Source organism: Dasypus novemcinctus, chromosome 3 (genome assembly GCF_030445035.2).
Source record: "Dasypus novemcinctus isolate mDasNov1 chromosome 3, mDasNov1.1.hap2, whole genome shotgun sequence".
NCBI classification, from domain to species: Eukaryota; Metazoa; Chordata; class Mammalia; order Cingulata; family Dasypodidae; genus Dasypus; species Dasypus novemcinctus.
Window position 1 is genome coordinate 84,553,483 of NC_080675.1, and position 25,038 is coordinate 84,578,520.

The window sequence follows — 25,038 nt, forward strand, 5'->3', positions numbered from 1 at the left end:
AAGAGAGAGAGAGAGAGATTAAACTGAGGCTGGAAAGTTCTGTGCTCACTCGATCTAGTTTATGTTGACTGGATGACCTAAACACAAAACGTCCTTTCTGGAGTGGCCCACCTTTCTGGATTGACCCCACCTGGCTCCCTGAGACAGGATATAGTAACAGGGAACCAAGAAGTGCCAACACACTCCAAGAATAAATCCCAATAAACCTACTCCAAGACACATACCAATCAGAATATCAAAAGTCAAAGATAAAGACAGAATTCTTAAAGCAGCAAGAGAAAAGCAATTCATCACATACAAGGGATCCTCAATAAAACTAAGAGGAAATTTCTCGTCAGAAACCAGGAAGGTGAGAAGACAGTGGTATGATATATTTAAGGTACTGAAAGAGAAACATTGCTGGCCAAGAATTCTTTATCTGGTAAAACTGTCCTTCAAAATGATGGAGAGTTTAAAATATTCACAGATAAAAAACTGAGAGTTTGTCAACAAAAGACCTGCTCTATGAAAATTACTAAAGGTAGTTCCACAGGTTGAGAGGAAAAGACAGGAGATAGTGGCTTGGAGTTGGGTGAGGAAATTAAAATCTTCAGTAAAGGTAACTAAAAGAGTAAATGCAAAACCCAATAGGACTGTATCCACAATACAGAACTCCATAATTCCTGTAAGAATCAGAATACAATTAAACAAGAAAAACTGAAATATTTCCTGATAATGGACATGAAAAATATAAAGTCGTAAAGTGGGACAAAAATAACATAAAGAGGGCAAACAGGAATGACAGCTGACAACATGTATGCTACTGAAGTAATTTGCTATCTTTACAAACTAGTAGGTTACAGATGTAGGTTGTGTAATATAAACCACAGGGTAATCACAAAGAAAGTACTTAAAAACATACAGAAACAAATTTTAAAAGGACCAGTCAGATACATCACAAATGATGAACTATATAGAAAAGGGGATTGCAAGTCAGGTAAAGAGAGAAGGGGGGGAATATGACATATAAAAACCAAGGGACAAAATGGTTGAAGTACTGCCTTTACATGAATAACACTGAATGTTAATGGACTAAACTCTTCAAAAGACAGACTGGCAGAATGGTTTAGAAAAATATGGTCTGACTATAAGCTGTTTACAAGAGACTCACCTCAGACCTAAAGACACAAACAGGTTGAAAGAGAAAAGATGGAAAAAGATATTCCATGCAAATAATAACCAAAAAAAAAAAAAAAAAAAAAAAGAGCTGGGGCAGCTATACTAATATTTAAAAAAGAAAACTGACTTTAGGTCAAAAGTTGTTACAAGACAAGAAGGACACTATATATTAATAAAAGGGGCACTCCACCAACAAAAAAATAACAATCATAAATATTTATGCACCTAACAACAGTGCCCCAAAATACATGAAGTAAACACTGGCAAAACTGAAGGGAAAAAAGACAGCTCTATAATAATAGCTGGAGACTTCAATACACCACTTTCTTCTTACAAAGAACATCTATACAGAAGATCAGTAAGGACACAGAACTTGAATAACATGATAAATGAACTGGACCTAACAAACATATACAGATTATATCCCAAAACAGCAAGTTATACATTTTTCTCAAGTACACATGGATCATTCTCCAGGAAAGACCACATATGGGGCCACAAAACAAGTCTCAATAAATATAAGTAGATTTAACTTATACAAAACATCTCTGATTAATATGGAATGACGCTAGAAATCAATAACAAGCAGAGAACTTGAAAATCACTAAAAATCAAGAAAACTGAAAAATCCTTAGCTAGAATGACAAAGAAAAAAAAAAGAGAAAACACAAATAAAAACAGAAACAAGAGGGGGGACATTACTACTGACCCCACAGAAATAAAAAGGATCATTGGGAACTGTATACAAACAAATCAGACAACCTAGAAGAAATGGACAAATTCCTAGAAACATGCAAATCAACATACCCTGACTTTAGAAGAAACAGAAGACCTCAACAGACCAATTATGATAGATTGAAGATGGTGGTGTAGAAAATGGCAGGCTGCACTCCTCCTCCAGAAGCTTTAGCAAGACAGGCTGGCTTTTGGGGCATATGGGAAGCTGTGGGGATGATTGAAGAGGGCAGCTGGGGAGGGGAAACCCAGTCAAGCACTGGGGGTGAGGCGGGCAGTGGGATCATCAGGCCAGTGTGTGAGTACCCAGCCAGGCACAGGGTAGACAGGAGCCATGGGTGAACAGGGCAGGGTAAAGGTGCCCAGGCAGGCACCAGAGAAGCGGCCAGGAACAAGATTCGGCTGGTGAGGAGGGACCTAGCCAGATGTTGCTAGAGGCTTAAGACGAAGGTGCATTTAATTTTTTCCCCCTCCCTTTTCTAACCCAGGTACTTGGGACCACAGGATGATTGATTGGAAGGCATGGACAGCCAACAAGGAGAAACCTAGTCGAGGGTGGCTTAGAGGAAAGTCCAGCAGGAGTTTTTTTCATTCTTTTCTCTTCTCCCTTTTTTCACCCTGGTACCTGCAGAAAGGTGGGCCATGGGGTGATTGACTGGCAGCCAGGGGCAGCAGACAAGGAGAAGTCCAGTTGGTTACCATTGGCCTGGATGGGAGGCCTGATTGGGATTTTTCTTGTTTTGCTTTGTTTTGTTTTTTCTTTTATCTTCTCCATTTCCTCACTTGGATACCTGCAGAGGCAGGCCACAGGGATTACTGATTGGCAGGCATCAGCAGCCAATAAGAGGAAGCCTAGTTGGTCTCCTGTGGACTGGAGGGAGGCTTGATTGTGGGTTATTTTTTTCTTTTTCCTTGTCCTTTTCCTCCACCTGGGTACCTGCAGAGAAGCAGGCCACAGGGTGAGTGGCAAGCATGGGCATCCAACAAGGAGGATCCTAGCCTGACTCTAGTGCTCTGAGAGAGAGGTCTGGCTGTTCTCGTTTTTTTTTCCTTTTTCTTTTTTTCCTCTTTCTTTTTCTTCTGTTCCTCAACCTGGTACCTGCAGAAAGGCAGGACAAGGGGGGACTGAATGGTTAACAGGGAGGAGGCTAGCCAGAAGCCTGTAACCTGAGACCTGTGACCTCTTTTTTTAAATTCCCCCATTCTTTTTCTCTCTCTTCCCTGTCCTCCCCCACCAAACCCCTTTTTTGGTCTATTTTCCTTCACATCTTTTTTCTTCATTTATATCTTTTCTCGTGTCTCTTGTTTTTTCCTTTTCTATATATTAAATTTTAATAAAAAAGGAAAGTAAAAATACATCTATTTTTTCTTTTTTCCTTTTACTTTTCTCAAACATGAGCAATTCTAAAGATTTAGAATAAGATGCACCAAGTGTCAAAGAAGACCCTTAACACAAAGCCAAACTAAAAACCCTAAGCAGGACAAAGAAACTGACCAACAGAATAAACTCATTGAGATAAACAGATGCCTAGACATCAGCAAGATATTACAAGCCATGCTAAGAAACAGGAAGATATGGCCCAAATGAACAACCTAAAAAGCGAGGAGGAGACCCAGAATGTGGAACAACTAATCAAAGATGTCCAAGCAAATATCCTAAATCAATTCAATGAGATGAGGGAAGAGAAAAAGGATATTAAGACACTGAGTGAACACAAGAAGAAATTGTAAGCACACATTAAAAAGTGACAAATGGGCAAGCGGAGTTGGCCCAGTGGATAGGGCATCCTTTACCACATGGGAGGTCTGCGGTTCAAATCCCGGGCCTCCTTGACCTGTGTGGAGCTGGCCCACACGCAGTGCTGATGCGCGCAAGGAGTACCGTGCCATGCAGGGGTGTCCCCCGCGTAGGGGAGCCCCACGCGCAAGGAGTGCACCCTGGAAGGAGAGTCGCCCAGCGCGAAAGAAAGCGCAGCCTGCCCAGGAATGGCACCACACACAGAGAGTTGACGCAGCAAGATAACGCAACAAAAAGAAACACAGATTCCTGTGCCGCTGACAACCACAGAGGCGGACAAAGAAGAACACGCAGCGAATGGACACAGAGAACAGACAACTGGGGCATGGGGGGGGAGGTGGGAAGGGGAGATAAATAAATAAAATAAATCTTTAAAAAAAAAGTGACAAGTGAAAGATAAATTGGAAAAAATAAAAAATACACTAGAATTACACAGCAGATTTGAACAGGCAGTTGAAGACAGGACATCCAAAGTCTCACAGATTGTAGAAAAGAGAAACCAAAAAATGGAAAAAGCTTCAGTAGAGAGTCAGAGAACTGAAGGATAGTACAAAACACACAAACATAAGTCTAATGGGTGTCCCAGTGGGAGCAGAGAAGGGAAAAGGGGCAAAAGGAGTGTTTGAAGCACAGCATACACTAAACTTAATAAATACTAGCAGAACTATTCTGAGACATATACTATTCAGATTGTCAAATGCCAAAGATAAAGAGAGACTCCTGAAAGAAAAGCGATCCATCACATACGAAGGTAGCCTGATTAAATTATGTGCTGATTTCTCATCTGCAACCATGGAGGTAAGAAGGCAGTGGTATGACACAGTTAAGGTGCTGAAAGAAAAAACCTGGCAGCCAAAAATTCTGTATCCAGCAAAACTGACCTTCACAAATGAGGGAGAGATCAAAATGTTTACAGATAAGTAGTAATTAAGAAAATTTGTCAACGAGAGTTCCACCCTTCAAAAAATACTAAAGGGAGATCTTCAGGATGAAAGGAAAAGACAGAAGAGAGAGGTTTGGAGGAGTATAGAAAGGAAGACTATTAGTAAGGCTAACTAAAAGAGTAAAAAAGAAAAACAAAAATATGACATATAAAGCATAGCGGAAAAAAAGGGCTAAAGTAACTACTGTGCTTACACTAATGACACAGAATGTTAACGGATAAAACTCCCCAATTAAGAGATATTTGGCAGAATGGATTAAAAAAGATGACCCATCCATATACTGTATGTAAGAAACTCACCTTAGATCCAAGAAGACACATAGATTGCAAGAGAAAGGCTAGAAAATTATTTTCCATGAAAACACTAATCAAAAAAGGGCTTGGGTAGTATTATTTGGACAAAACAGATTCTAAATGCAAAACTGCTATAAAAGACAAAAAAGGACATTATTTATTAATAAAAGGAGCAATCTACCAAAAAAGGAAGATCACAAATATTTATGCACTTGACCAGGGTAAACCAAAATATATGAAGCAAACACTGGAAAAACTAAAAAGAGAAATAGATGCCTTTACAGTCATAGTGGGGACTTCAATACATCATTCTCAGCAATAGAACATCTTGACAGAACATCAATAAAGAAAAAGAGAGGAATTAGGCATAATGGACATATACAGAACCCTGTATCCCCAAACCATAGGGTATATATTCTTCTTAAGACTTCATGGCTCAATAATGGAAATAGGCAGGGAACTGGAAATTTCACAAATACATGGACATAACATAATTATAAACAATCAGTGGGTAAAAAGGAAACTGCAAAAGAAATCAGTAAATATCTTGGAGCAAAGCAAATGAGAAGACAATATATCAAAACTTAGGGGACACAGTCAAAGCAGTGCTGAGAGGGAAATTTATAGCCATCAATGCCAACATTAAAAAAGAATAAACAGCTAAAATCAAAGACTGCATATCTGGATGAACTAGAAGAAGAAGAGCAAACTAATCCCAAAGCAAACAGAAGGAGAGAAATAACAAGGATTAGAACAAAATTAAATGAAATAGAGAACAACAACAACAAAAAAAACAAAAAGAAAAAAAAAAGAAAATCAACAAAACCAAAAGCTGGTTCAAGAAGATTAACAAAATCAACAAACCCTTAGCTAGACTGACAAAGAAAAAAAGAGAAAAGATGCATATAAGTAAAATCAGAATTATGATCTCTTTTATTTCTGAAGCAGAAATAAAAGAGATCATACAAGAATACTACGAACAACTGTATACCATCAAACTAGACAACATAGATGACCTCACTGAAATAAAATGTATCATAAGAGAATACTATGAAAAACTGTATCCCAACAAATTGGATAATGTATATGAGATGGACATATTTATTTCTGGAAACACACAAGTAACTTATACTGATGAGAGAAGAAACTGAAGACTGAACAGACCAATTACAAGTAATAAGATCGAATCAGTCATCAAAAACCTCCTAACCAAGAAAAGCCCAAGACTAGATGGCTTGTTTCACAGGTGAATTCTACAAATTCTTCCAAACCACCAAAGAGGAAGAAATATTACCTAACTCATTTTATGATGCCAACATCATCCTAATAACTAAACCACATAAAGACACTAGAAGAAAAGAAAGTTACATACCAATCTCTCTAAGGAACTTAGATACTCACCAATCTCTACTCCCTTTCTTCTAGTAACCTATCTTCCAGACTCTACTACCTGTATGAGTCTACTCACTATCCTTAGTTCTTATCAGTGAGATCATTCAATAGTTGTCCTTTTGAGTCTTGCTTATTTCACTCAACGTAAGTTACCCGAAGTTCACCTATGTTGCCGCATGTGTCAAAACTTCATTCTTCCTTACAGATGGATAACATTGCATTGTATGTATATACTACATTTTATTTTTCCATTCATCTGTTGATGGACACGTGGACTGTGTTCAATTTTGGCAACTGCGAATAAGGCTGCAATGACCATTGGTGTGCATGTATCTGTTCCTGTCTCTGCTTTCAATTCTATGGGGTAGAAGATAGGAGGGGAGTAGAGATTGGTGAACTGATGCTTAGTCTGTGCATAATTTATAAATTGGTTGATTCTAACAGTTTGGGAATAGACAGAGTGATGGTACAGCAATGTGAATGTAATTAATAGCACTTCAGTAAGAGTATGAATATGTTTGAAAGGGGGAAATTTTGGCCCATCCATGAGGCTAGAAGGAAAGCTAGCGTATAAAATGGGCTCCTGCATAACTCAGTGAATTCTGGAGTGGCTGAAGATTGTAGCTAAGAACACAAATAAAAGAAAGTTCTTTCACAATCCATAACAAAGGTACATCACTAGTACAGGATATTAATGGCGGAGTGATATATACATGGGAAAAAAATGCACCTAAAATATTCTTCTATGGGATATGAATGTGTTCATGTTGTTACAGGTATGTTTTTTAATAGATAGAGGCTCACAGAGCAGCTAATAAAGTATTAAACTTCCAGCCTGGGGAAGTCCTGCTACTTTCTCAAATAAAATGGAAAAAAATCTCTGGAATATAAAAGTCATGCCTAAGAAAAGTGAACAGGCCTATATGTCAAGTCCTTGATCTTAATGCTCGTACATACGAATCTTATTGATGTAAAAATGAAACTTTGCTTAATTATAATTAATGCCCAAGAGTTACATCCTGAAAATTCCTTATTACTCAAATGTGGCTTCTCTCTAAGCTAAACTCTGCAAATAAACTTAGTACCTCCCCCCCACCCCCCACATAGGATATGACTCCCAGGGATGAGCCTCCCTGGCACCAAGGGTTTAATACCAAGCATTAGTCAGCTATACATTTGGAAAAAGACCTTGACCCAAAGGGGGAAACCTTAAATTACAGAGGTTACAATTCAAGTCTCAGAGAGATTTCCTTAACTGCCACAGTAAATAAAGCCTCAAACAAGACTGCTCTTGAGGGCTCTTAGGATATCTGGACAACAGAGACAAGGGTCACAGCACCATGAAATCAACACCCTTTCAGTTGGCCACATCTGGGAATATATGATAATCTATCTCCCCAATTTAACAGTTACACCCATTGTATTAAGTCAGTCAAAGGGGTGCTGATGAAACTACCAGAACTCTGTTGGTTTTCATAAAGGGTATTTATTTGGGGTAGATGCTTACAGTCACAAGGCCCTAAAGAGTCCAACTCAAGGTTACTTAAAAGGTACTTTCTCACCCAAAGTCTGTTGCCACGTGTTGATGCAAGATGGCGGGCAATGTCTGTAAAGGTTCAGCCTTCCTCTTTCCTCTTAAGACTCTGTGGTCTTCTTATCTCAGCTGTAAGATGGCATAAGGCTCGTCTCTCGCCCCAGGGCTCGTTTCTTTCTGGGCTTAGCTGCTCTGTTCTCGTCACAAAGTCAACTGTAGATTATCAGGCTCATCTCTTTTCCCGGGGCTACAGGATCCTGTCTAATGAGCTGTTTCTCTTCCTCTGTGTTCTCCTTCTCCTTGTATTTACTCTGTGTGTTTGCCCACCAAGGGCGTGGGAACTCAACATCCTACTGATGTGGCCAAATAAAAGCCCCAATTTTAATTTAATTAAGTAAAAGTGAAGCCTCTGAATCTAATACAATCTAATATGCCCAGAGAAACAGACCAGTTTACAAACATAATCCAGTATCTATTTTTGGAATTCATAAATAATATCAAACTGCCACACTCACTTACAAAATCCCCCTAATCATGATGCTTCTATTCCTTTTATTTGAACCTATAATTTGCAATATACCTGTTAAATATATTTCACAAAAACTTAAATATTTGAATGGTTGAAATGCCAGTTTAGGTCCTGAACCCCAGCAGAGCAGTGAACAACGCCTACTCTCCAGTTCTTCTGACTGGACCTGGACAACCAACAAAATGATGATGGACAAGTCCCACCCAAAAAAAATGGGGAATGTTTGCAGCTACAGAGAAAATAATTCTTTCCATCTGTCCCATGGTATCTGGGTTCCCTCTCAGCCTTGGGCTGTCAGAGCAAACATGGTCTCAGGTCTCTCAGGATTGGGGAATGAATAATTATAGGGGATGTGTGTGGTTGGGGAACAAAGTAGATTAGTTTTTATTGTGGATGTTATCTTGTGTTGATTGAAGAACCTGTAACATTGATATAAAGGTAATGGTTGTCAAGCACTCAGGAGGAAGGGATGGAATGAATGGGTAGAACAGGGCTTATATAGGGCAGTGAAAGTCTTCTGTATAATACTGCAATGACAAACACATGACATTACACATTTGTCAAGGCCTATGGAATTGTACAGAATCAAGTGTAAACCATAATTTAACTACAGAATTTGGTTAGCAACAATGATTCAATACCGGTTCATTAACTGTAATAAATGTACCATAGGAATCTAAGATGTCAACAATAGGGGTAACCATGTGTGGGTACAGGGGTGGGGGGCTATATGGGAATTCCCTACAGTTTTGGTGTAATTTTTCTGCAAATGTGGATCTAAACCTTCTCTAAAAATAAAGTCAAAAAAGAAAAAAAAATACACCAATTACAAGAGATTGAATCAGTTATCAAAAACCTCCCAATAAAGAAAATGCCAGGATGGATGGCTTCACAGGTGAATTTGACCAATCATTTCAAGTCTATGATTGGTCAAAGAGTCTGCCTATCAGATGGGAGGTTCAGGGTTCAAACTCAGGGCCTCCTGACCCATGTGGTGAGCTGGCCCACGCACAGTGCTGATGCGCACAGGGAGTGCACCCCGTAAGGAGAGTCTTCCCATGTGAAAAAAGCACAGCCTGCCCAGGGGTAGTGCCACACACACGGAGAGCTGACGTAGTAAGATAATGCAACAAAAAGAGACACAGATTCCCGGTGCTGCTGACAGGAATGCAAGCAGACACAGAACACAGAGCGAATGGACACAGAGAGCAGACAACGGGGAGCAGGCGGGAGGGGGGGGAAAGGGAGAGAAATAAAAAATAAATCTTTAAAAAAAAATACTTGCAAATAGAATCCAACAGTACATCAAATGAATTATACATGATGATCAAGTGGATTTCATCCCCAGGATGCAAGAGTGGTTCAACATTAAGAAAATCAATTAACATAATACACCCCATTAACAAAACAAAGGAGAAAAACTACATCCTCATCTCCATTGATGCAGAAAAGTCATTTGACAAAATTCAACATCCTTACTTGATAAAAACACTGGAAAATAGAATAGAAAGAAATTTCCTCAACATGATAAAGGGCATACAAGAAAAAAACAGCTAACAACATATTCAATGGTGAAAGACTGGAAGTATTCCCTCTAAGATCTGGATCAAGACAAGAATGCTCATTTTCATCACTGTAATTCACTAATGTACTGCAAGTTCTTGCCAGACCAATTAGGAAAGAAAAAGAAACAAAAGGCATCCAAATTGGAAAGGAAGAAGTAAAATTTCACTATTTGCAGATGACATAATCTTATATATTGAAAATACCCCATAATCTACAACAAAGCCACTAGAGCTAATTTATAAATAAGTTCAGCAAAGTGGCAGGGTACAAGATCATCATATAAAAATCAGTAGTGTTTCTAAACATTAGTAATGAGCAATCTGAGGAATAAATCAAGAAAAAAATTCCATTTACAATAGCAACAAAAGAATCAAATATCTAGGAATAAATTTAACCAAAGATGTAAAGGACCTGCACACAGAAACCTACAAAACATTGTAAAAGATATTAAAGAAGACCTAAATAAATGAATATCATTCCGTGTTCACGGATTAGAAGAACATCATTAAGATGTCAATTCCACACAAAATGATTTACAGATTCAACACAAATCTCAATTAAAATTCCAAAAGCCTTCTTTGCAGAAATGGAAAAGCCACTTACCAAATTTATTTAGAAAGTTAAAATGGCCCTAAATAGCCAAAAAACACCTGGAAAAAGAGCAAAAGTGGAGGAGTCACACTTCCTGAACTTAAAACATAAAGCAACAGTGGTCAAAACATCATGGAAAGGCAAATTGATCAAGCAATCCTATTAGTTACATACCCAGAAGAACTGAAAGCAGGGACTCAAACATATATTTGCACACCCATGCTCATAGTGACATTATTCACAATTGTCGGAATCAACCCAGGTGTCCATCAACTGATGAATTCATAAACAAAATACGGCACACATATATGATGGAATAATATTCAGTCATAAAAAGGAATGAAGTGCTGATGCATGCAACAACTTGCATGGCCCTTGAGGATATTATTCTGAGTGAAATAAGCCAGGCACAAAAGGACAAATCCTGCATCATCTCACTGATATAAACTAATTATAATAAGCAAACTAACAAAGTTAGAATCTAGACTACAGGTTACCAGGGGATAGATATGGGTTAGTGAATGGAGAGTTGAGGTTTAATTTGTACAGAGTTTCTATTTAGGTTGTTTGTAAATGTTTGGGTGGTTGTGATGGTAACATATTATTCTGAGTGTAATTAACAGCACTGAATAAAATAGGTAAAAATCATTAAAGGGGGAAACTTAAGTTGTATATGCTACTAGAATAAATATCAAAAGAAAGCATAGGACTTTATAAATACAGTGAACCCTACAGTAGATGATGGACTATAAATTACAGTATAAGTAAGTGAATTACAACATATGTACAACACTAATACAAGGTGTTAGGAGTGCAGTATTTTAGAAATAAATGCAAAAAGAAATTCACTCATGAACTTGCACTGACTTCAGTAGATAATTGGTTCTGTTAATTTATTGTCTACTGGAAGAAGATATTAAGATCAGTCTTTCTAAAAACCAAAATTATCTATGACATATTCAATTGGTTCACAAACAAAACTTTCATACAAGTTTATTTTTTAGTTACCCAAGAAGAAATTTTATGGCCAATTTATCCTGTCAGTCACTAAAAAGTTAATCTGTTTAATATTCTTGGTTCCATGGAAAAAAATTAAACTTTCCCAAGATACATAGATAACTAAGTCCTGCTGAGAAAATATACAAGTTCAAGTATCACAGCAACCTCACCTGATGTGGCACAGTACTTTGTGGGTTTTTTGGCTCACCTAATTCATGTGTTATAGCAGATTTAGAAATATTTTCTACAGAAAAATTAGTGAGATGATTTACTTTTTAGAAGATCAGCAAATTTAAAATTTACTTGTTTGAATTTTCCCCTAATCTTCTCAAGTCCAGGCTCCATCTCTTTTGGATTTTTTTAAGTTAAAAAAAAAATTAGACCCAGGGGATGGTGGGTATAGGGAGTCACCATAAGTACTAACCAGTCAGGAACTATCTGAAACAATTAATGTGTTCTTTCCGGACTCCTGAAGAACAGTGTAGAGCATACAGGGAGGAGCCAGAGGAAAAGGCTGATAAATTCTGGTAAAGAACAGTAAACTACTCTCTCTGAGCGGGACCTACCAGTGCCCATCCACCTCTCTCATGGTAGGTTGCCGAGCAGTCCAACTCCTGGCTAGCTTGCTGGTGACTAAAGGGACATAAAAAATCCTCTTCCCCACCAAGAGGGATGGGAAGGCCAATCACTGATCATGGCATTTGATTAGCAACTTCAAATTGCTAGGGACCTGGCTCTGAGCATGGCCAATGTTTCCAGCCACCCCAGACAAAAACAAAGGCAGGAGCAGCCACTATTTCAACTTGCCTTAGACTGGAGCCATGGCAGAGGAGAATTAAGAATGCTATGCCTCCTCAGGGCTGGGGGAGACAGTTGGTCAGAAGGGTGTATTTGCTGGACAAGAGAACTCAGCTTTGGGGAGCCAGAGACGGGGAAAGACTCTCTTGGTGCCTTCCTGATCCCATCCCCAGAGAACTCTGGAATTGGTCTGTGCCCACTTTGTGGGTCCACGTCCTTGTTTTAGCTGGTAAAGGCTGATCTGGGAAAAGTCATCTCTGGTGTGTCCCTCCTCAGAATTTGCCCCCCAGACAAAAGCAGCTTAAGACAACAAAAGGAGTATAAGAAACTATAGAGGTGGACAGTCTGGGACAAAGCCTTGCTTCAAGAACTGGACTTCAACACCCAGAAGAGGGAGGTCTGTTTCCTGTGAAACAGAAGGGACAACCAAACTCCTGTAAACAGTGGAGCTCCAAAACAACTAACAAGCAAAAAGCCCAGGACAAGACACAGGCCCAGAAGACGGGAAATCCTGCATACTGCATTCGCCTTGGGCAGACCCTCCTGATAAAAGGGCGGAAATTCAAGAAGATATCTGTCATATCACCAGTTGGTTACAAAATCAAGAAACAGACATCTCAGGGAATAAATCTCATAATTAACACTGTAAAATATTAAAATGTATGGTGTGCTACAAAAAAGTATAATAAAAACAAAGAAACAGAAAATGAAGGCCCAGTCAATGGAAGAGGATAAATACCAAAAGAACACTAACAAAGGAGAACAGAATGTGGACACAGCAAACAAATGATCGCCTTAAAAAATGATCATCAATATACTCAAGGAGATGAAGGAAAATACAGGGAAAGAACGAAAGGATATCAGGAAAACAATGAATGAGCAATATGAGAATTTTACTAAAGAGATATAAATTTTAAAAAGGAACCAAAAAGAACTACTGGATGGATATAGCCCGAGCAGTTGTCCAATCTACCATACGAGAGACCCCAGGTTCAATTCCTGGGGCCTCCTAGTGAAGGCAAGCTGGCCCATGCTGCAGGGAACTAATGTTCTGTGCTACAGAGAGCTGTGCAATAAAGGGAGATGCAGAGGAGAGATAGTGAGAGACTCAGCAGATCAGGGAGCTGAGGTGACTTAAAGGATTGAGTGCCTCTCTCCCATGTCAGAGGTCCCAGGATCGGTTCCTGGTACCTCCTAAAGTGAAGACAAGAAGAGAAGACAAGCAGACACAGGAGAATGTGCAGTGAATGGACAAAGAGAACAGACAGCAAGCACAGGCAGTGGGAAGGAGGGGGCAGAATAAAGAAAATAAACCGTTAAAAAAAAAAAACAACTATTGTAATTAAAGATCATAATAATGGAAATGAAAAACTCCTAGTAGGGTTTCAAAAGCAGATTAGTGTTAGCAGAAGAAAGAAATCAGTCAAGTCGAAGACATGACACTTGAAATAAGTCAGGCTGAGAGGCAGAAAGAAAAAAGAATTATAAAAAGCAAAAGTAGCTTAAGACACTCTGGGACACCATCAAACATACCAATATGCATTTATGGAAGTTCCAAAAGAAGAAGAAAGAGAACAAGCGGCAAAAGGAATATTCAAATAAATCACAACAGAGAACTTCTAAAACTTAGCATATGTACACCCAAGGAGCCAAGAAACATCAAACAGGATAAACATCAAGAAAAATATACCCAATATTGATCACACTATGCAATGCAAAGGACAAGAAGAGAGTTCTGAAAGCTGCAAGAGAAAAGCAACATGTTACATATAAGAAAGTCCCTATTAAGCTGAGTGTGCCAATATCTCATCATAAACCATGGAGGCAAGAAGGCAGCAGGCTGAAAGATTTAAAGTACTGAAAGGAAACAACTGCCAATGAAGAAATTTATAACCTGTGAGGCTTGCTTTAAAGAATGAAGGACAGATTAAGACATTCCCAGATAAACAGGAGCTGAGGCAGCTCATCACCACTAGATTTGTCCTAAAAGCAGTTCTTCAGACTGAAAGGAAAGGACACTAGACAGCAGTTCAAAGCAGCATGAAGAAATAAAGACTGTGGTAAATTAACATTTGCGTAATTATAAATGTAAGTATTATTGTAGTATATTGTTTGGTATGCAATTGTACTTACTTCCTACAGTTGCTAAAATGCAAAAGCATAGAAAGTAATGATATGTCCATGGTTTTAACCACACAATATATGAAGATATAAGTGGTAACAAGCATCAAAATAAGGTGGGGAGAAAGAGGGGTATAGAAGAAGTATAGGTGTATGCTATTGAAAGTTAAGCCCATATCAAACCAAATATGACTGTTATATATTTAGGATGTTAAATTTAAAATCCATGGTAATCACAAGGAAAATAGATGAAAAATATATCCACATATAAAAGAGAGGGCACTCAATATGATACAACCAGAAAAATGAAATCAATATAAAAGGAGGCATTAACAGAAGAATTAAGGGACAAAAAATGTGTAAGACATACAAGTCTAAATAGCAAAATGGCAGAAGAAAGTTCTGTATTATCAGGAGTGACTTTAAATGTAAATGGATTAAAGTTTCCAGTCAAAAGGCAGAGATTGGCAGAATGAATATAAAAGTATATAACCCAATTATATGCTGTCTGCAAGAGACTTACCTTAAATTCAAAGATACATGTAAGTTGAAAGTGAAAGGATGGAAAAAAGCATATCATGCATGAAGTAACCAAAAGAGAACTGAAGTAGCTATACTAATGTCAGATAAAACAGATTCTAAGTAAAAAATAGTTACAAGGGACAAATATGGTCATTATATACTGATAAATGGGACAATTCAACAAGAAGATGTAACACTTATAAGCATATATTCACCTAACAGCAAAGCCCCAAAATATCTGAAGCAAATACTGACAGATATGAAGGAAGAAATGGACAGTTCTACTTAATAGTGGCAGGCTTTAACTTACTACTTTCAATAACAGGTAGAACATTCAGTCAAAAGATCAATATGGAAATACAAGACTTGAATGATAGTCCAAACCAACTAGACCTAACAGACACAAATACAACACTTCCCGAATACATGATACACAAACACAGAATATACATTCTTCTCAAGAGCACATGGATAATTTTCTAGGTCGCAAAACATGTCTCAATAAATTCAAAAATATTAAAATCATACAATGTATACTCTCTGATCCCAGTGGTATGATGTTAGAAATCAATAACAGTGAGAAATGGGAAATTAAAAAATAGGTAGAAATTAAACAACATATCCTTAAACAACCAATGGGTTAAACAGAAATTCAGAAGCAAAATTAGGAAACTCTTGAGGCGAATGAAAATGAAAATACAAAATACCAAAACTTACAGGATGCAGCAAAGATTCTGCTGAGAGGGAAATTTGTAGTTCTAAATGTGTACATTACCAAAGAAGAAAGACTTCAAATTGGATACCTAATGTCAAAATGGGAAGAACCAGAAAAAGAAAACTAAATCCAAAGCAAGAGAAGGAAGGAAATAACAAATATTAGTTCAGAGATAAATGAATAGAGAATAAAAAAACAAACAATAGAATCAACACAACCAAAAGTTGGTTCTTTAAAGATCAATAAAATTGACATTTTCAGCTATACTAACAAAAAAGGGAGAGGTTACAAATAACAAAAATCAAAAATGAAAAACACAAATTACCTACACTGACTCAAGAAGAAATAGAAGATCCTAACAAATTAATTACTAGTAAAGAGATTCAATCAGTAATCAAAAACCTCCCAATGAAGAAAAGCCCAGGACCAGATGTTCTCATGGGGAATTCTACCAAACAGTCCAAGAACACTTAACTCCAATTCTGCTCAAACTCTTCCAAAAAACTGAAGAGGAGGGAGCAATCCTTTTTCACTCTGCAAGGCAAACATCACTCTCATATCAAAGCCAAATAAAGGCACCACAAGACTTCCCCTCTCCTCCCTCTTTTTCTTCCTTTTTCCTTCCTTTCTTTCTTTCCTCCTACTCCCTTCTCCCTCCATTCTCTTTGTCTCCCTTTTTTCTCTCCCTCCTTTCTTTTCTTTTTCTCTTTCCTTCCTCCTTCCTTTCCTTCTTCCCTTCCTCTCCCCATTCTTGAGATTGGACCTGGCTGTTTACCTGTGTTTCTTATCCCCTAACTTTCTGACTGAAGTGTAAGTTTCATACAGCAAATGTACCAATCTTAAGTGTATAGTGGAATGACTTTTTACCTAAATACAGATGCCTGTCACCAGCAGCCAGATCCAAGTATAGAACCAGGACCTGGACTAGTGGGGTAGTAGGGTGGGAAAGGTGAGGAGAATCTGGAAAGATCAGGGTAGATCTTCATTTTCTTTAAAATTATAAGATTTCCTTCATCATGGATTTTTTTTTTTTTTTTTGGCACTCATTTTAAAAGATTGCAGTCAAATATTATTTCATTTGATCACTGAGCTTTTTGGTGCCCCTTAAATTTTGTATCTGAGGAGAATGCCTCACTCACTCTCACTTCATCTTGAGTCCTGGAGCTATAAAGAACATTCCACCACCCAGAAGGTTCCACCAGGTCCCTCACCTCCCATTTAGTGTCTTCTGTTCCCCAGGTCACATTTTCAAATCTCCATCACCCACTGTTAAATTTGCCTGTTTTAAAAATTTATATAAATGGAATCATAAAAGATACCACAAGAAAAGAAAACTAAAGGTCAGTATCTCTTATGAATTTAGATGCAAAAATCCTCAACAAAAGAGTAGCAAACCAAATAAAACAACATAGTAAAATAATTAAAAACATGGTCAAGTGGGAATTTATCTCTGGTGTGCAAGGTTGGTTTAATATAAGAAAATCAATTAATATAATACATCACATTAAGACAAAGAAGGGGAAAGAAACCATGCTGTCATCTCAATTAATGCAGAAAAGACAACTGACAAAATCCCAACACCCCTTCTTGATAAAAACTTTCACAAAACTAGGAATAGAAGGAAATTTCCTCAACATGATAAAGGGTATATATGAAAATACCACAGCTAACATACTATTTAAGCTTTCCCTCTAAGACCACCCAAGAGGCAAGGATACCTACTGTCACCACTGTTATTCAACAAGGTATTGGAAGTTCTTACCTGAGTAATTAGGAAAGAAAAAGAAATAAAAGCCATCCAAATTGTAAAGAAAGAAGTAAAATGTTCCCTATTTGCAGAATACATGACCCCATATATAGAAAATCCTGAAAAATCCACAACAAAGCAGAACTAACAAATGAATTCAGGTAAGAGGTAGGAGAGAAGATCAATACTACAAAACCAGGAGTGATTCTATGCACAAAAGCAACTAAAACAATCAAATATCTAGGAATAAATCTAACTAAAGATGTAAGACATTTGTACACAGAAAACTACAAAACGTTGCTAAAAGAAATCAAAGAAGACTTAAATAAATGGAAGGACATTCTGTGTTCACAGATTGGAAGACAACATTGTTAAGACGTCAATCCTATGCAAAGCAACTCATAGATTCAATGCAATCCCCATCAAAATTTCAACAACCTTCTTTGCAGAAACGGAAAAGCCAACTATCAAATTTACATGGAAGGGAAAGATACCCTGGATAGCTAAAGATATCCTGAAAAAGAAGAATGAAGTTGGAGTACTCACTTTCCAAACTTAAAACTTATTACAAAGCCACAGTAATTAAAACAACATGGTACTGACAGAAGGACAGATACACAGACCAATGGGATAGAACTGGGAGTTCAGAAATAAACACACACATTTAGGGCCAACTGATTTTGGAAAAAGAGCAAAGACCATTCAATTGGGAGAGAATATTCTCTTCAACAAATGGTGCTGGGAATATCGATCTCCACTTGCAATAAAACACCTTAAACAAAAAAAATCAACTTCACATGGATCAGAGACTCAAATATAAGAGCCAGAACTATAAAACTCCTAGAAGAAAATGTAGAGAAGACTCTTCAGGATCTTGTATAAAGCAATGTTTTTTTCTTAGACTTTATACCCATAGCACAAGCAACAAAAGAAAAAACAGATAAATGGGATCTTATTAAAACGAAAAACTTTTGCACATCAAAGGACCTTATCATGAAAGTAAAACCATACAAAGGTACAAAATATTTGGAAGCCACATATCTGATAAAGGTTTTATATCCTCAATGTATAAAGAAACACTTCAACTTAAGAATAAAAAGACAACCTAATTAAAAAATGAGCAAAAGACTTGAACAAGCTATCTCTCCAAAGAAGATGTACAATTGGCCAGAAAGCACATGAAAAGATGCTCAATACATTAGCCATCAGGGAAATGCAAATCAAAACCACAATGAGATATCATTTCACACCAATAGAATGGCTGTTATTAAAAAATAATAATAACAAGGGTTAGAGAGGATGGAGAGAAATAGGAGCACTCATTCATTACTGGTGGCAATGTAAAATAGTGCAGACATTGTGGAAGACAGTTTGGCAGTAAGCTAAGTACAGAACTACTATATGACTGAGAATCCCACTACTAGGTATAAACCCAAAGAACTGAAATGCAGGGATTTGAACAGATATTTGCACACTGATGTTCATAGCATTATTCACAATTGCCATACGATGGAAACAACCCAAGTTGACCAATTCAATCAATCGATGAATGGATAAACAAAATGTGGTATATACATACAACGGAATAGTATTTAGCTGTAAAAGGGAATGAAGTCCTGATACATGCAACAACATGAATGAATCTTCAGGATGTCACGTTAAGTTAAATAAGCCAGACATAAAAGGACAAATATTCTATGATCTCACTGGTACGAATTAATTAGAATAAGCAGACTCATACAGTCAAATTCTAAAATACAGATACAAGGGGAAGGGTAGGGACAGGGAATGGGATATTTAGACTTAAAATGGGCAGGATTCCTATTTGTAATGATGGAAATGTTTTGGTAATGGATGGTCGTAATAGTAGCACAGCATTGTGAACAGAATTAACAGCATTGAAATTTATATTTGAATGTAGTTCAAAGGGGAAATGTTAGGTGGTATATATGGTAACAGAATAAACATTTTTTAAAAAATCCATGGAACTATACTACACAGTGAACCCTAAGTTAAACCACGAACTACAGTTAATAGTACAATTATGAAAATGTGCTTTCATCAATTGTAAGCAATGTTCCACACCAATGCAAGCTGTTATTAACAGGGTGATATACAGGAATCCTGTATTTTGTGCATGATTGTTCTATAAATCCACAAGTTCTCTAATAATGAAAAAAAAATTCAAATAGCTAAAAAAATTGTCATAACAATAACAAAATTTGCAATTTTTAAGTATTCAATTCAGTGGCATTAATTATATTTACAATGCTGTGCTTCTATAAACACAATCCACTACCAATACTTTATCACTTAAAACAGAAACTCTGTACCTGTTAAGCATTAACTCCCCATTTCCAGCATCTTCTATCATATAGTAACCTCTAATTTACTATTATTATGAACTTGCTTATTCTATAAATAAGTAGAATCACACAATATTTGTCCTTTTGTGACTGCCTTATTTCAGTTAGCATGTTTTCAAGGTTCATCCTTATAGCATGTATCAGAACCTCATTCTTTTTATATAGCTGAAACACATTCTTTGTGTGTACATATAGCATATTTTGTTTATGCAGTCATTTGTCAATGGACATTTGCACTTTCCCTCTCTTTTGGCTATAGTGAACAATGGTGCAAATAACACTTGTGTACAAGTATCTGTTTGAGTCACTGCCTTTAATTCTTTCGGGTATATGCCTATGTGTAAATTGCCAGGTCATATGATAATTCTATGTTTAACTTTTTGAGGAACTGACAAACTGTTTTCCACAGTGGTTGTACCATTTTACTTGTTTGATTTTTAAAAGCATTTGGATTAGGCTTTTTTAAGTAACACAGAACAGCCCACATGCCAAACCCCTTCCAGAGAACTATAAAATATTCAAATCACTTGAGTATTAATTTACAGCATATTCATTCACTCACTAGAAAAACTCTATTAAACGTCTGTTTGTTGAAGAAGGTATAATGCTACAGCACATCTATCAAAGAAGAAATTGTATTTCAGTGATATATTTGTATATATATGTGTGTATGTATATATACAGACAGGAGTTTAAAAAATTCTATTACCAGTTGCTCAACCAATAATTAATTACACATTGTCAATAATTTACATCTACTTCAGAAGTTCACAGGTGTTATACCATTATAAAAAGCTGTAAACAAACAAAAACAAACTAGTACACAGGAGGCAGACACAGGAGGCAGAGATGGATGTTCCAGGGTTAGCTTTCCCACTACACATTAGCAGAGCTTTCTCCAAACTTCAGGCCTCACCAACACCATCCTGGTACTCATGGCCCAAAAGAGGGACAATCTTGTTTCTAGGAAGAGCTCTTCACATTCTTGACATGACAACTAGGAAGAACCAGAGCCTGGTCTGCACCTTTCTTACCCAACCCATGTGAGCCCCAGGTGTGAAGTGTTCTTCACAGACAAGCTCTGGCTAACTGAAAGAGGCTAGTATCAGAGTATCAGCACATAACCACTTTTGCCTTCTTAGTTGCATCTAGAAGACTAAACTTAACCAAACCCTGAGCCTTAGCTAACTCATTAAGAGATTTTGAGTCAGTGGATTTGATAATAAAATACATGGTCTGTGTTCTGTATATAAGAATGTTAATTTTCCTTTCAGAGTAACTTTCCCAAGTCTTAGATCACTGCTTTTAACAGAAAGAAAAAACTAGTTTCCTTTATGGGCCTTAAACACACTATCTACATTCCTAGACTTGGTTAACATAGTTTCCTCCTTACCTGGAATGTTTTCTTCACTCATTCATTTAAATACTGTCAACTATATTTACTCTTTATTCAGTCACTCACTCACTCACTCATTCATTCATTCAACAAATGTTTAGTGAATGTTTACCATGTGCCTGTCACTGCTCTAGCTGCAATGAACAGAACAGAATGAATAAAGATTACCTGTCCTCAAGTAGCTTTCTTTCTAGTTGGGAGAGAAAGACAATAAATAAAATAAGTAAAACATATGGCAAGTGAGATGGTGGTGAGTGCTAAAGAGAAAAATATGGTTGGGAATAAGTTGGGGTTTCACTTAGAGTGGTCACGAAAGGCCTTACTGAGAAGGTAACATATAGTGAGGAAGTGACTCATGCAGGTGTCTAGGAAACAACATTCTAGAAAGAAGAAAACAGAAAATACAGAGGTTCTGAGGCATGGATTTGCCTGGTGTATCCAAGGAAAGGGGGAGAGTAATAAGGAATGAGGTCAGAAAGGTTAAGTGAAGACCAGATGATAAAAGGCTTTGTCAACCTTTGGCTTTTACCATGATTGAAATGGGAAGCTGCTGGAAAGTTTTAAGCAAAGATGTGACACAATCACTTCGGGTGCTGTGTGGAGAAGAATGAAGGGTTATAGAGTTATAAAAGCAACCAAACAGGATGTTACTGCAGAAATTCGGGGAGAAATTCATTGCGGCTTGCAGCTGGGTGATAGCAATGGCAGTGGTGAGACTGTGTAAATATTTTCAAAGTAGAGCTTACAAGATTCACTGACAAATCTGTATTGGGGTATGGAAGGGAAAAGTCAAGAAATGTCAAGGTTTTTAATCTGAGGAACTTCAAGGATGAAGTTACCTTTAACTGCTATGGAGAAGGCAGTTCAGGGGAATCAGCAGCATATAGATGGTATTTAAAGCCAAGAGTCTAGATGATATTACCCCCAGAAAACAAATGAGTTGATCAGGGGCTTTCCAATGTTGAGAACTGGGGGAGATGAGCAAGCAACTAATTCTGCCTGTTAAAGTGGAAGTAGGGATAAAGAGGGATATGTTCTAGGAAGCTTTCACAAAGCAGATGACTACTGAGTTAACTTTTAAAGGATCATAAAAATTCTTTAGACAGGCAAAATAAGCAACAGCCATGCAAGTTACCTCTTTACACCTTTGTTTTCTTATCTGCAAAATGGAGATATTAATAAATATATAATAAATTAGAATAGTGCCTAGCAATGGAAAATGTTCAATAAATATCAGCTATTATCTCATCTACCTAAATTGGTTGCAAATTCCTTTTTTATCACAGTAGCTTGTATGTAGAGGTCCTCAATAAATATTTGAGCATGGATTGTGAATTATCTCCCACAACATTCCCAGTGCTACTGTAACACAGATAAAGGGATTCATTTTTCTCTGAAGATAAAACAACTCAATTAGCGTACTAACTTGATAAAGGACTGATCTTGCATGTCGTAACTAATAAGTTTGTGTGAAATCTTGTATAATGAAGTTTATTACCACAGAAAACTAAACTATAATACTATATTTTAATATCCTACAAAATTTCTGCATATAAAAATATAGTACATCAATTTCATTTTTTCAGAAAGTTCCCTTGTATTTCACAGATTTATTTTAATATGCATATGATCTAATTCTTTCAGCTTCATTAAGCTATCAAGACCATACTGATAGTGGGGGTATATTGGATCCTCTTATATTTTTTAATGTAACATTTTGTATGATCTATGTATCTTTAAAAACATTTTTTTAATCTATTATAAAAAAAAAAAAGACCATATTGCTAAGGCAAGTGGAGCTTCTACTTGCTTACACAGATATAATTAATTCAGGGCAGGTATTCTCCAAATCTTACTTGGATTTTCAAGTAAGAGAGTTTATATTAAATTATCTAACAGGGGGAGCAGAAGTAGAACGTAACTCAATATGCGTTTTGTGTCATTGCTAGTTTGAAGTTTATCTTTAATTTTTTTTCTTTTAATTCCAAAGGATGGAATCAAGTACAGCCCAAACTCCTTCTGCACATAATATGAGTAATAACCAAATAATTCCCATTCAGATTTATCTACAAAGATCCTGGTCCAAGAGACAGAATTTCCAAGTATGCACATTCTTGATAGCTTCTCTTAGTTCCCGAGAATAGCTTGCAAACTTTCAAGACAATTAGCTAACAGGTATAAACCATTAATTAGTTTGCAGATCACTGGTACAAATCAAGCTGTCCTCAAAAGCTAAAGAAAATGGCAAAACTAAAATTAAGATGGAAAAAAATATCAAAACTCAAGGGAAGAAGTATGTACCTTTTCTTTACCAGAGTTCACTGCATAAACGGAATCTATATAACTGTACTGTATTGAAGAAGAAAATTACACGTAGTTTTAAAACACTGAACTGTCAAAAAATTAAATCTGTAAAACTATTCACCTCTTTCAATATTATTCAATCCCATTCCAGAAAGTTGAGGAAGGAAATCGTTATCAAGAGGATTGATAGACTGGTCCAAAGAAGAGAAATGGCCAAAGGTAGGCTGCTCTGAAACGGGGAATACCTAACTTTTCATTTTACATGCCTGAAATTGGAGTTCTTCCAATATTAAATATGGGAGAACATTGAATCAAACACATAAACAAACTTGGATACCCTATAAATAGGTGGCAACACAGGAAAGAAAATGCCAGGTCCCAGATGGCGTGTGATGGCTTTTCTGAGGTCCAGTAGTAAGAGATAAAAGCAGGACTTTTAGCAACAGGCCCATCCCTGAAGCCCTTTCTCCTTTACCATAGGTGAGGGGAAGCCGAGTCCTCAAACTAATGGCATCTCTTCTCAAAAAAACTCAAATGGGAGGGGCTCCTGATGCTCCAGGGACTGGACTCTTAGAGCTTGGAGATTCCTCTCTGAGCTGCACGGAGCGACCGGTGAGGGCGACAGCAGAGGAAAAGGAAGAAGATGTCGCCGCAACAGGCACAAAACTGCAGGGAGAAAGGAATAAGTCGGTACCTGTCTGTCTCTCCCGAATACTGGCCGCCGCCGCCGCCATCTTGGCTTCTCACTACCTGCTGCCCTGCTGGCGTGCCGAGCTCTAGGATGACGTGGCCGCCCCGACCGCCCCGGATGCTAAGCTAGCGGGGCGGGGCCAACGCAGGCGCCTAGCGGTGCGACCCGCCTCCTACACAGCGGTTCTCCCGAGTCCCTGGCTGTCTTTTGCAGGTCTGATAACCTAGTGCGTTTAGTGCCTGAATGACTAACGGTGTTTAGTTTTCAGCGGCGGAATATTCGGAATTTTTATCCTATTTAATCAAGCCACACCCTCTCAAATGGTAGCTGCTTTAAATTGAGCTTTAAGGGTAGGAGAGTGGTGTAGTGGTAAGGATCTAAAGACTAAACTGTTAGCGTGGTAATTTCCAGATCACCTAAGTGGTGATAATACTTCTAGGGGTGTAACGATCACCGGACCAAAATAAACGAAGCTCCTGAAACAATATTGGCACTTAATGCTAACTTCCCTCCCCGGTTCTTAGTGCAGCCAGAGGTGTCTCCCCTTTGCTCCGGTTCTCCTGGGCTGGGCAGGAGCAAGGGAGGAGGGGAGACCAAAGGCTTTGGATCGTGGAACTAATCTGATTGTATGCAAAGGAGCCTGACGGTGCAAAATATCTAAGGGGAAGTTCTCTCTCTCCCGTTCAGCAACTGCGAAATCACAAAACATATTACTTTGTTAGGGGAAGTGAGGGTAGTACAGAGCCAGCGTTGGTGCTTTAATAAAGCCAGGTGATCGCAAAATATTCCAGTATTGATGCTTCCTAACTTAACCCATAGATTTTATTGAACGTCAGAAA

At 37.6% G+C, this 25,038-nt stretch overlaps 1 protein-coding gene across 3 annotated transcripts in view; it reads right to left on the reverse strand.

The window, feature by feature from the left end:
- Positions 1-24,334, reverse strand: part of SCFD1 (sec1 family domain containing 1) — a 135,342-nt gene extending 111,008 nt beyond the window's left edge. For 2 of the 3 annotated variants that reach the window (XM_071213999.1, XM_058293621.2), the window contains exon 1: positions 24,203-24,334. In XM_071213999.1, the coding sequence (XP_071070100.1) occupies positions 24,203-24,242 (40 nt within the window). In that variant the 5' untranslated portion in view covers positions 24,243-24,334. Of the gene's footprint in view, positions 1-2,518; positions 2,679-24,202 lie in introns of those variants that run through there. The other variant, XM_058293622.2, reaches the window with a different exon arrangement.
- Between the last annotated feature and the right edge of the window lie 704 nt (positions 24,335-25,038).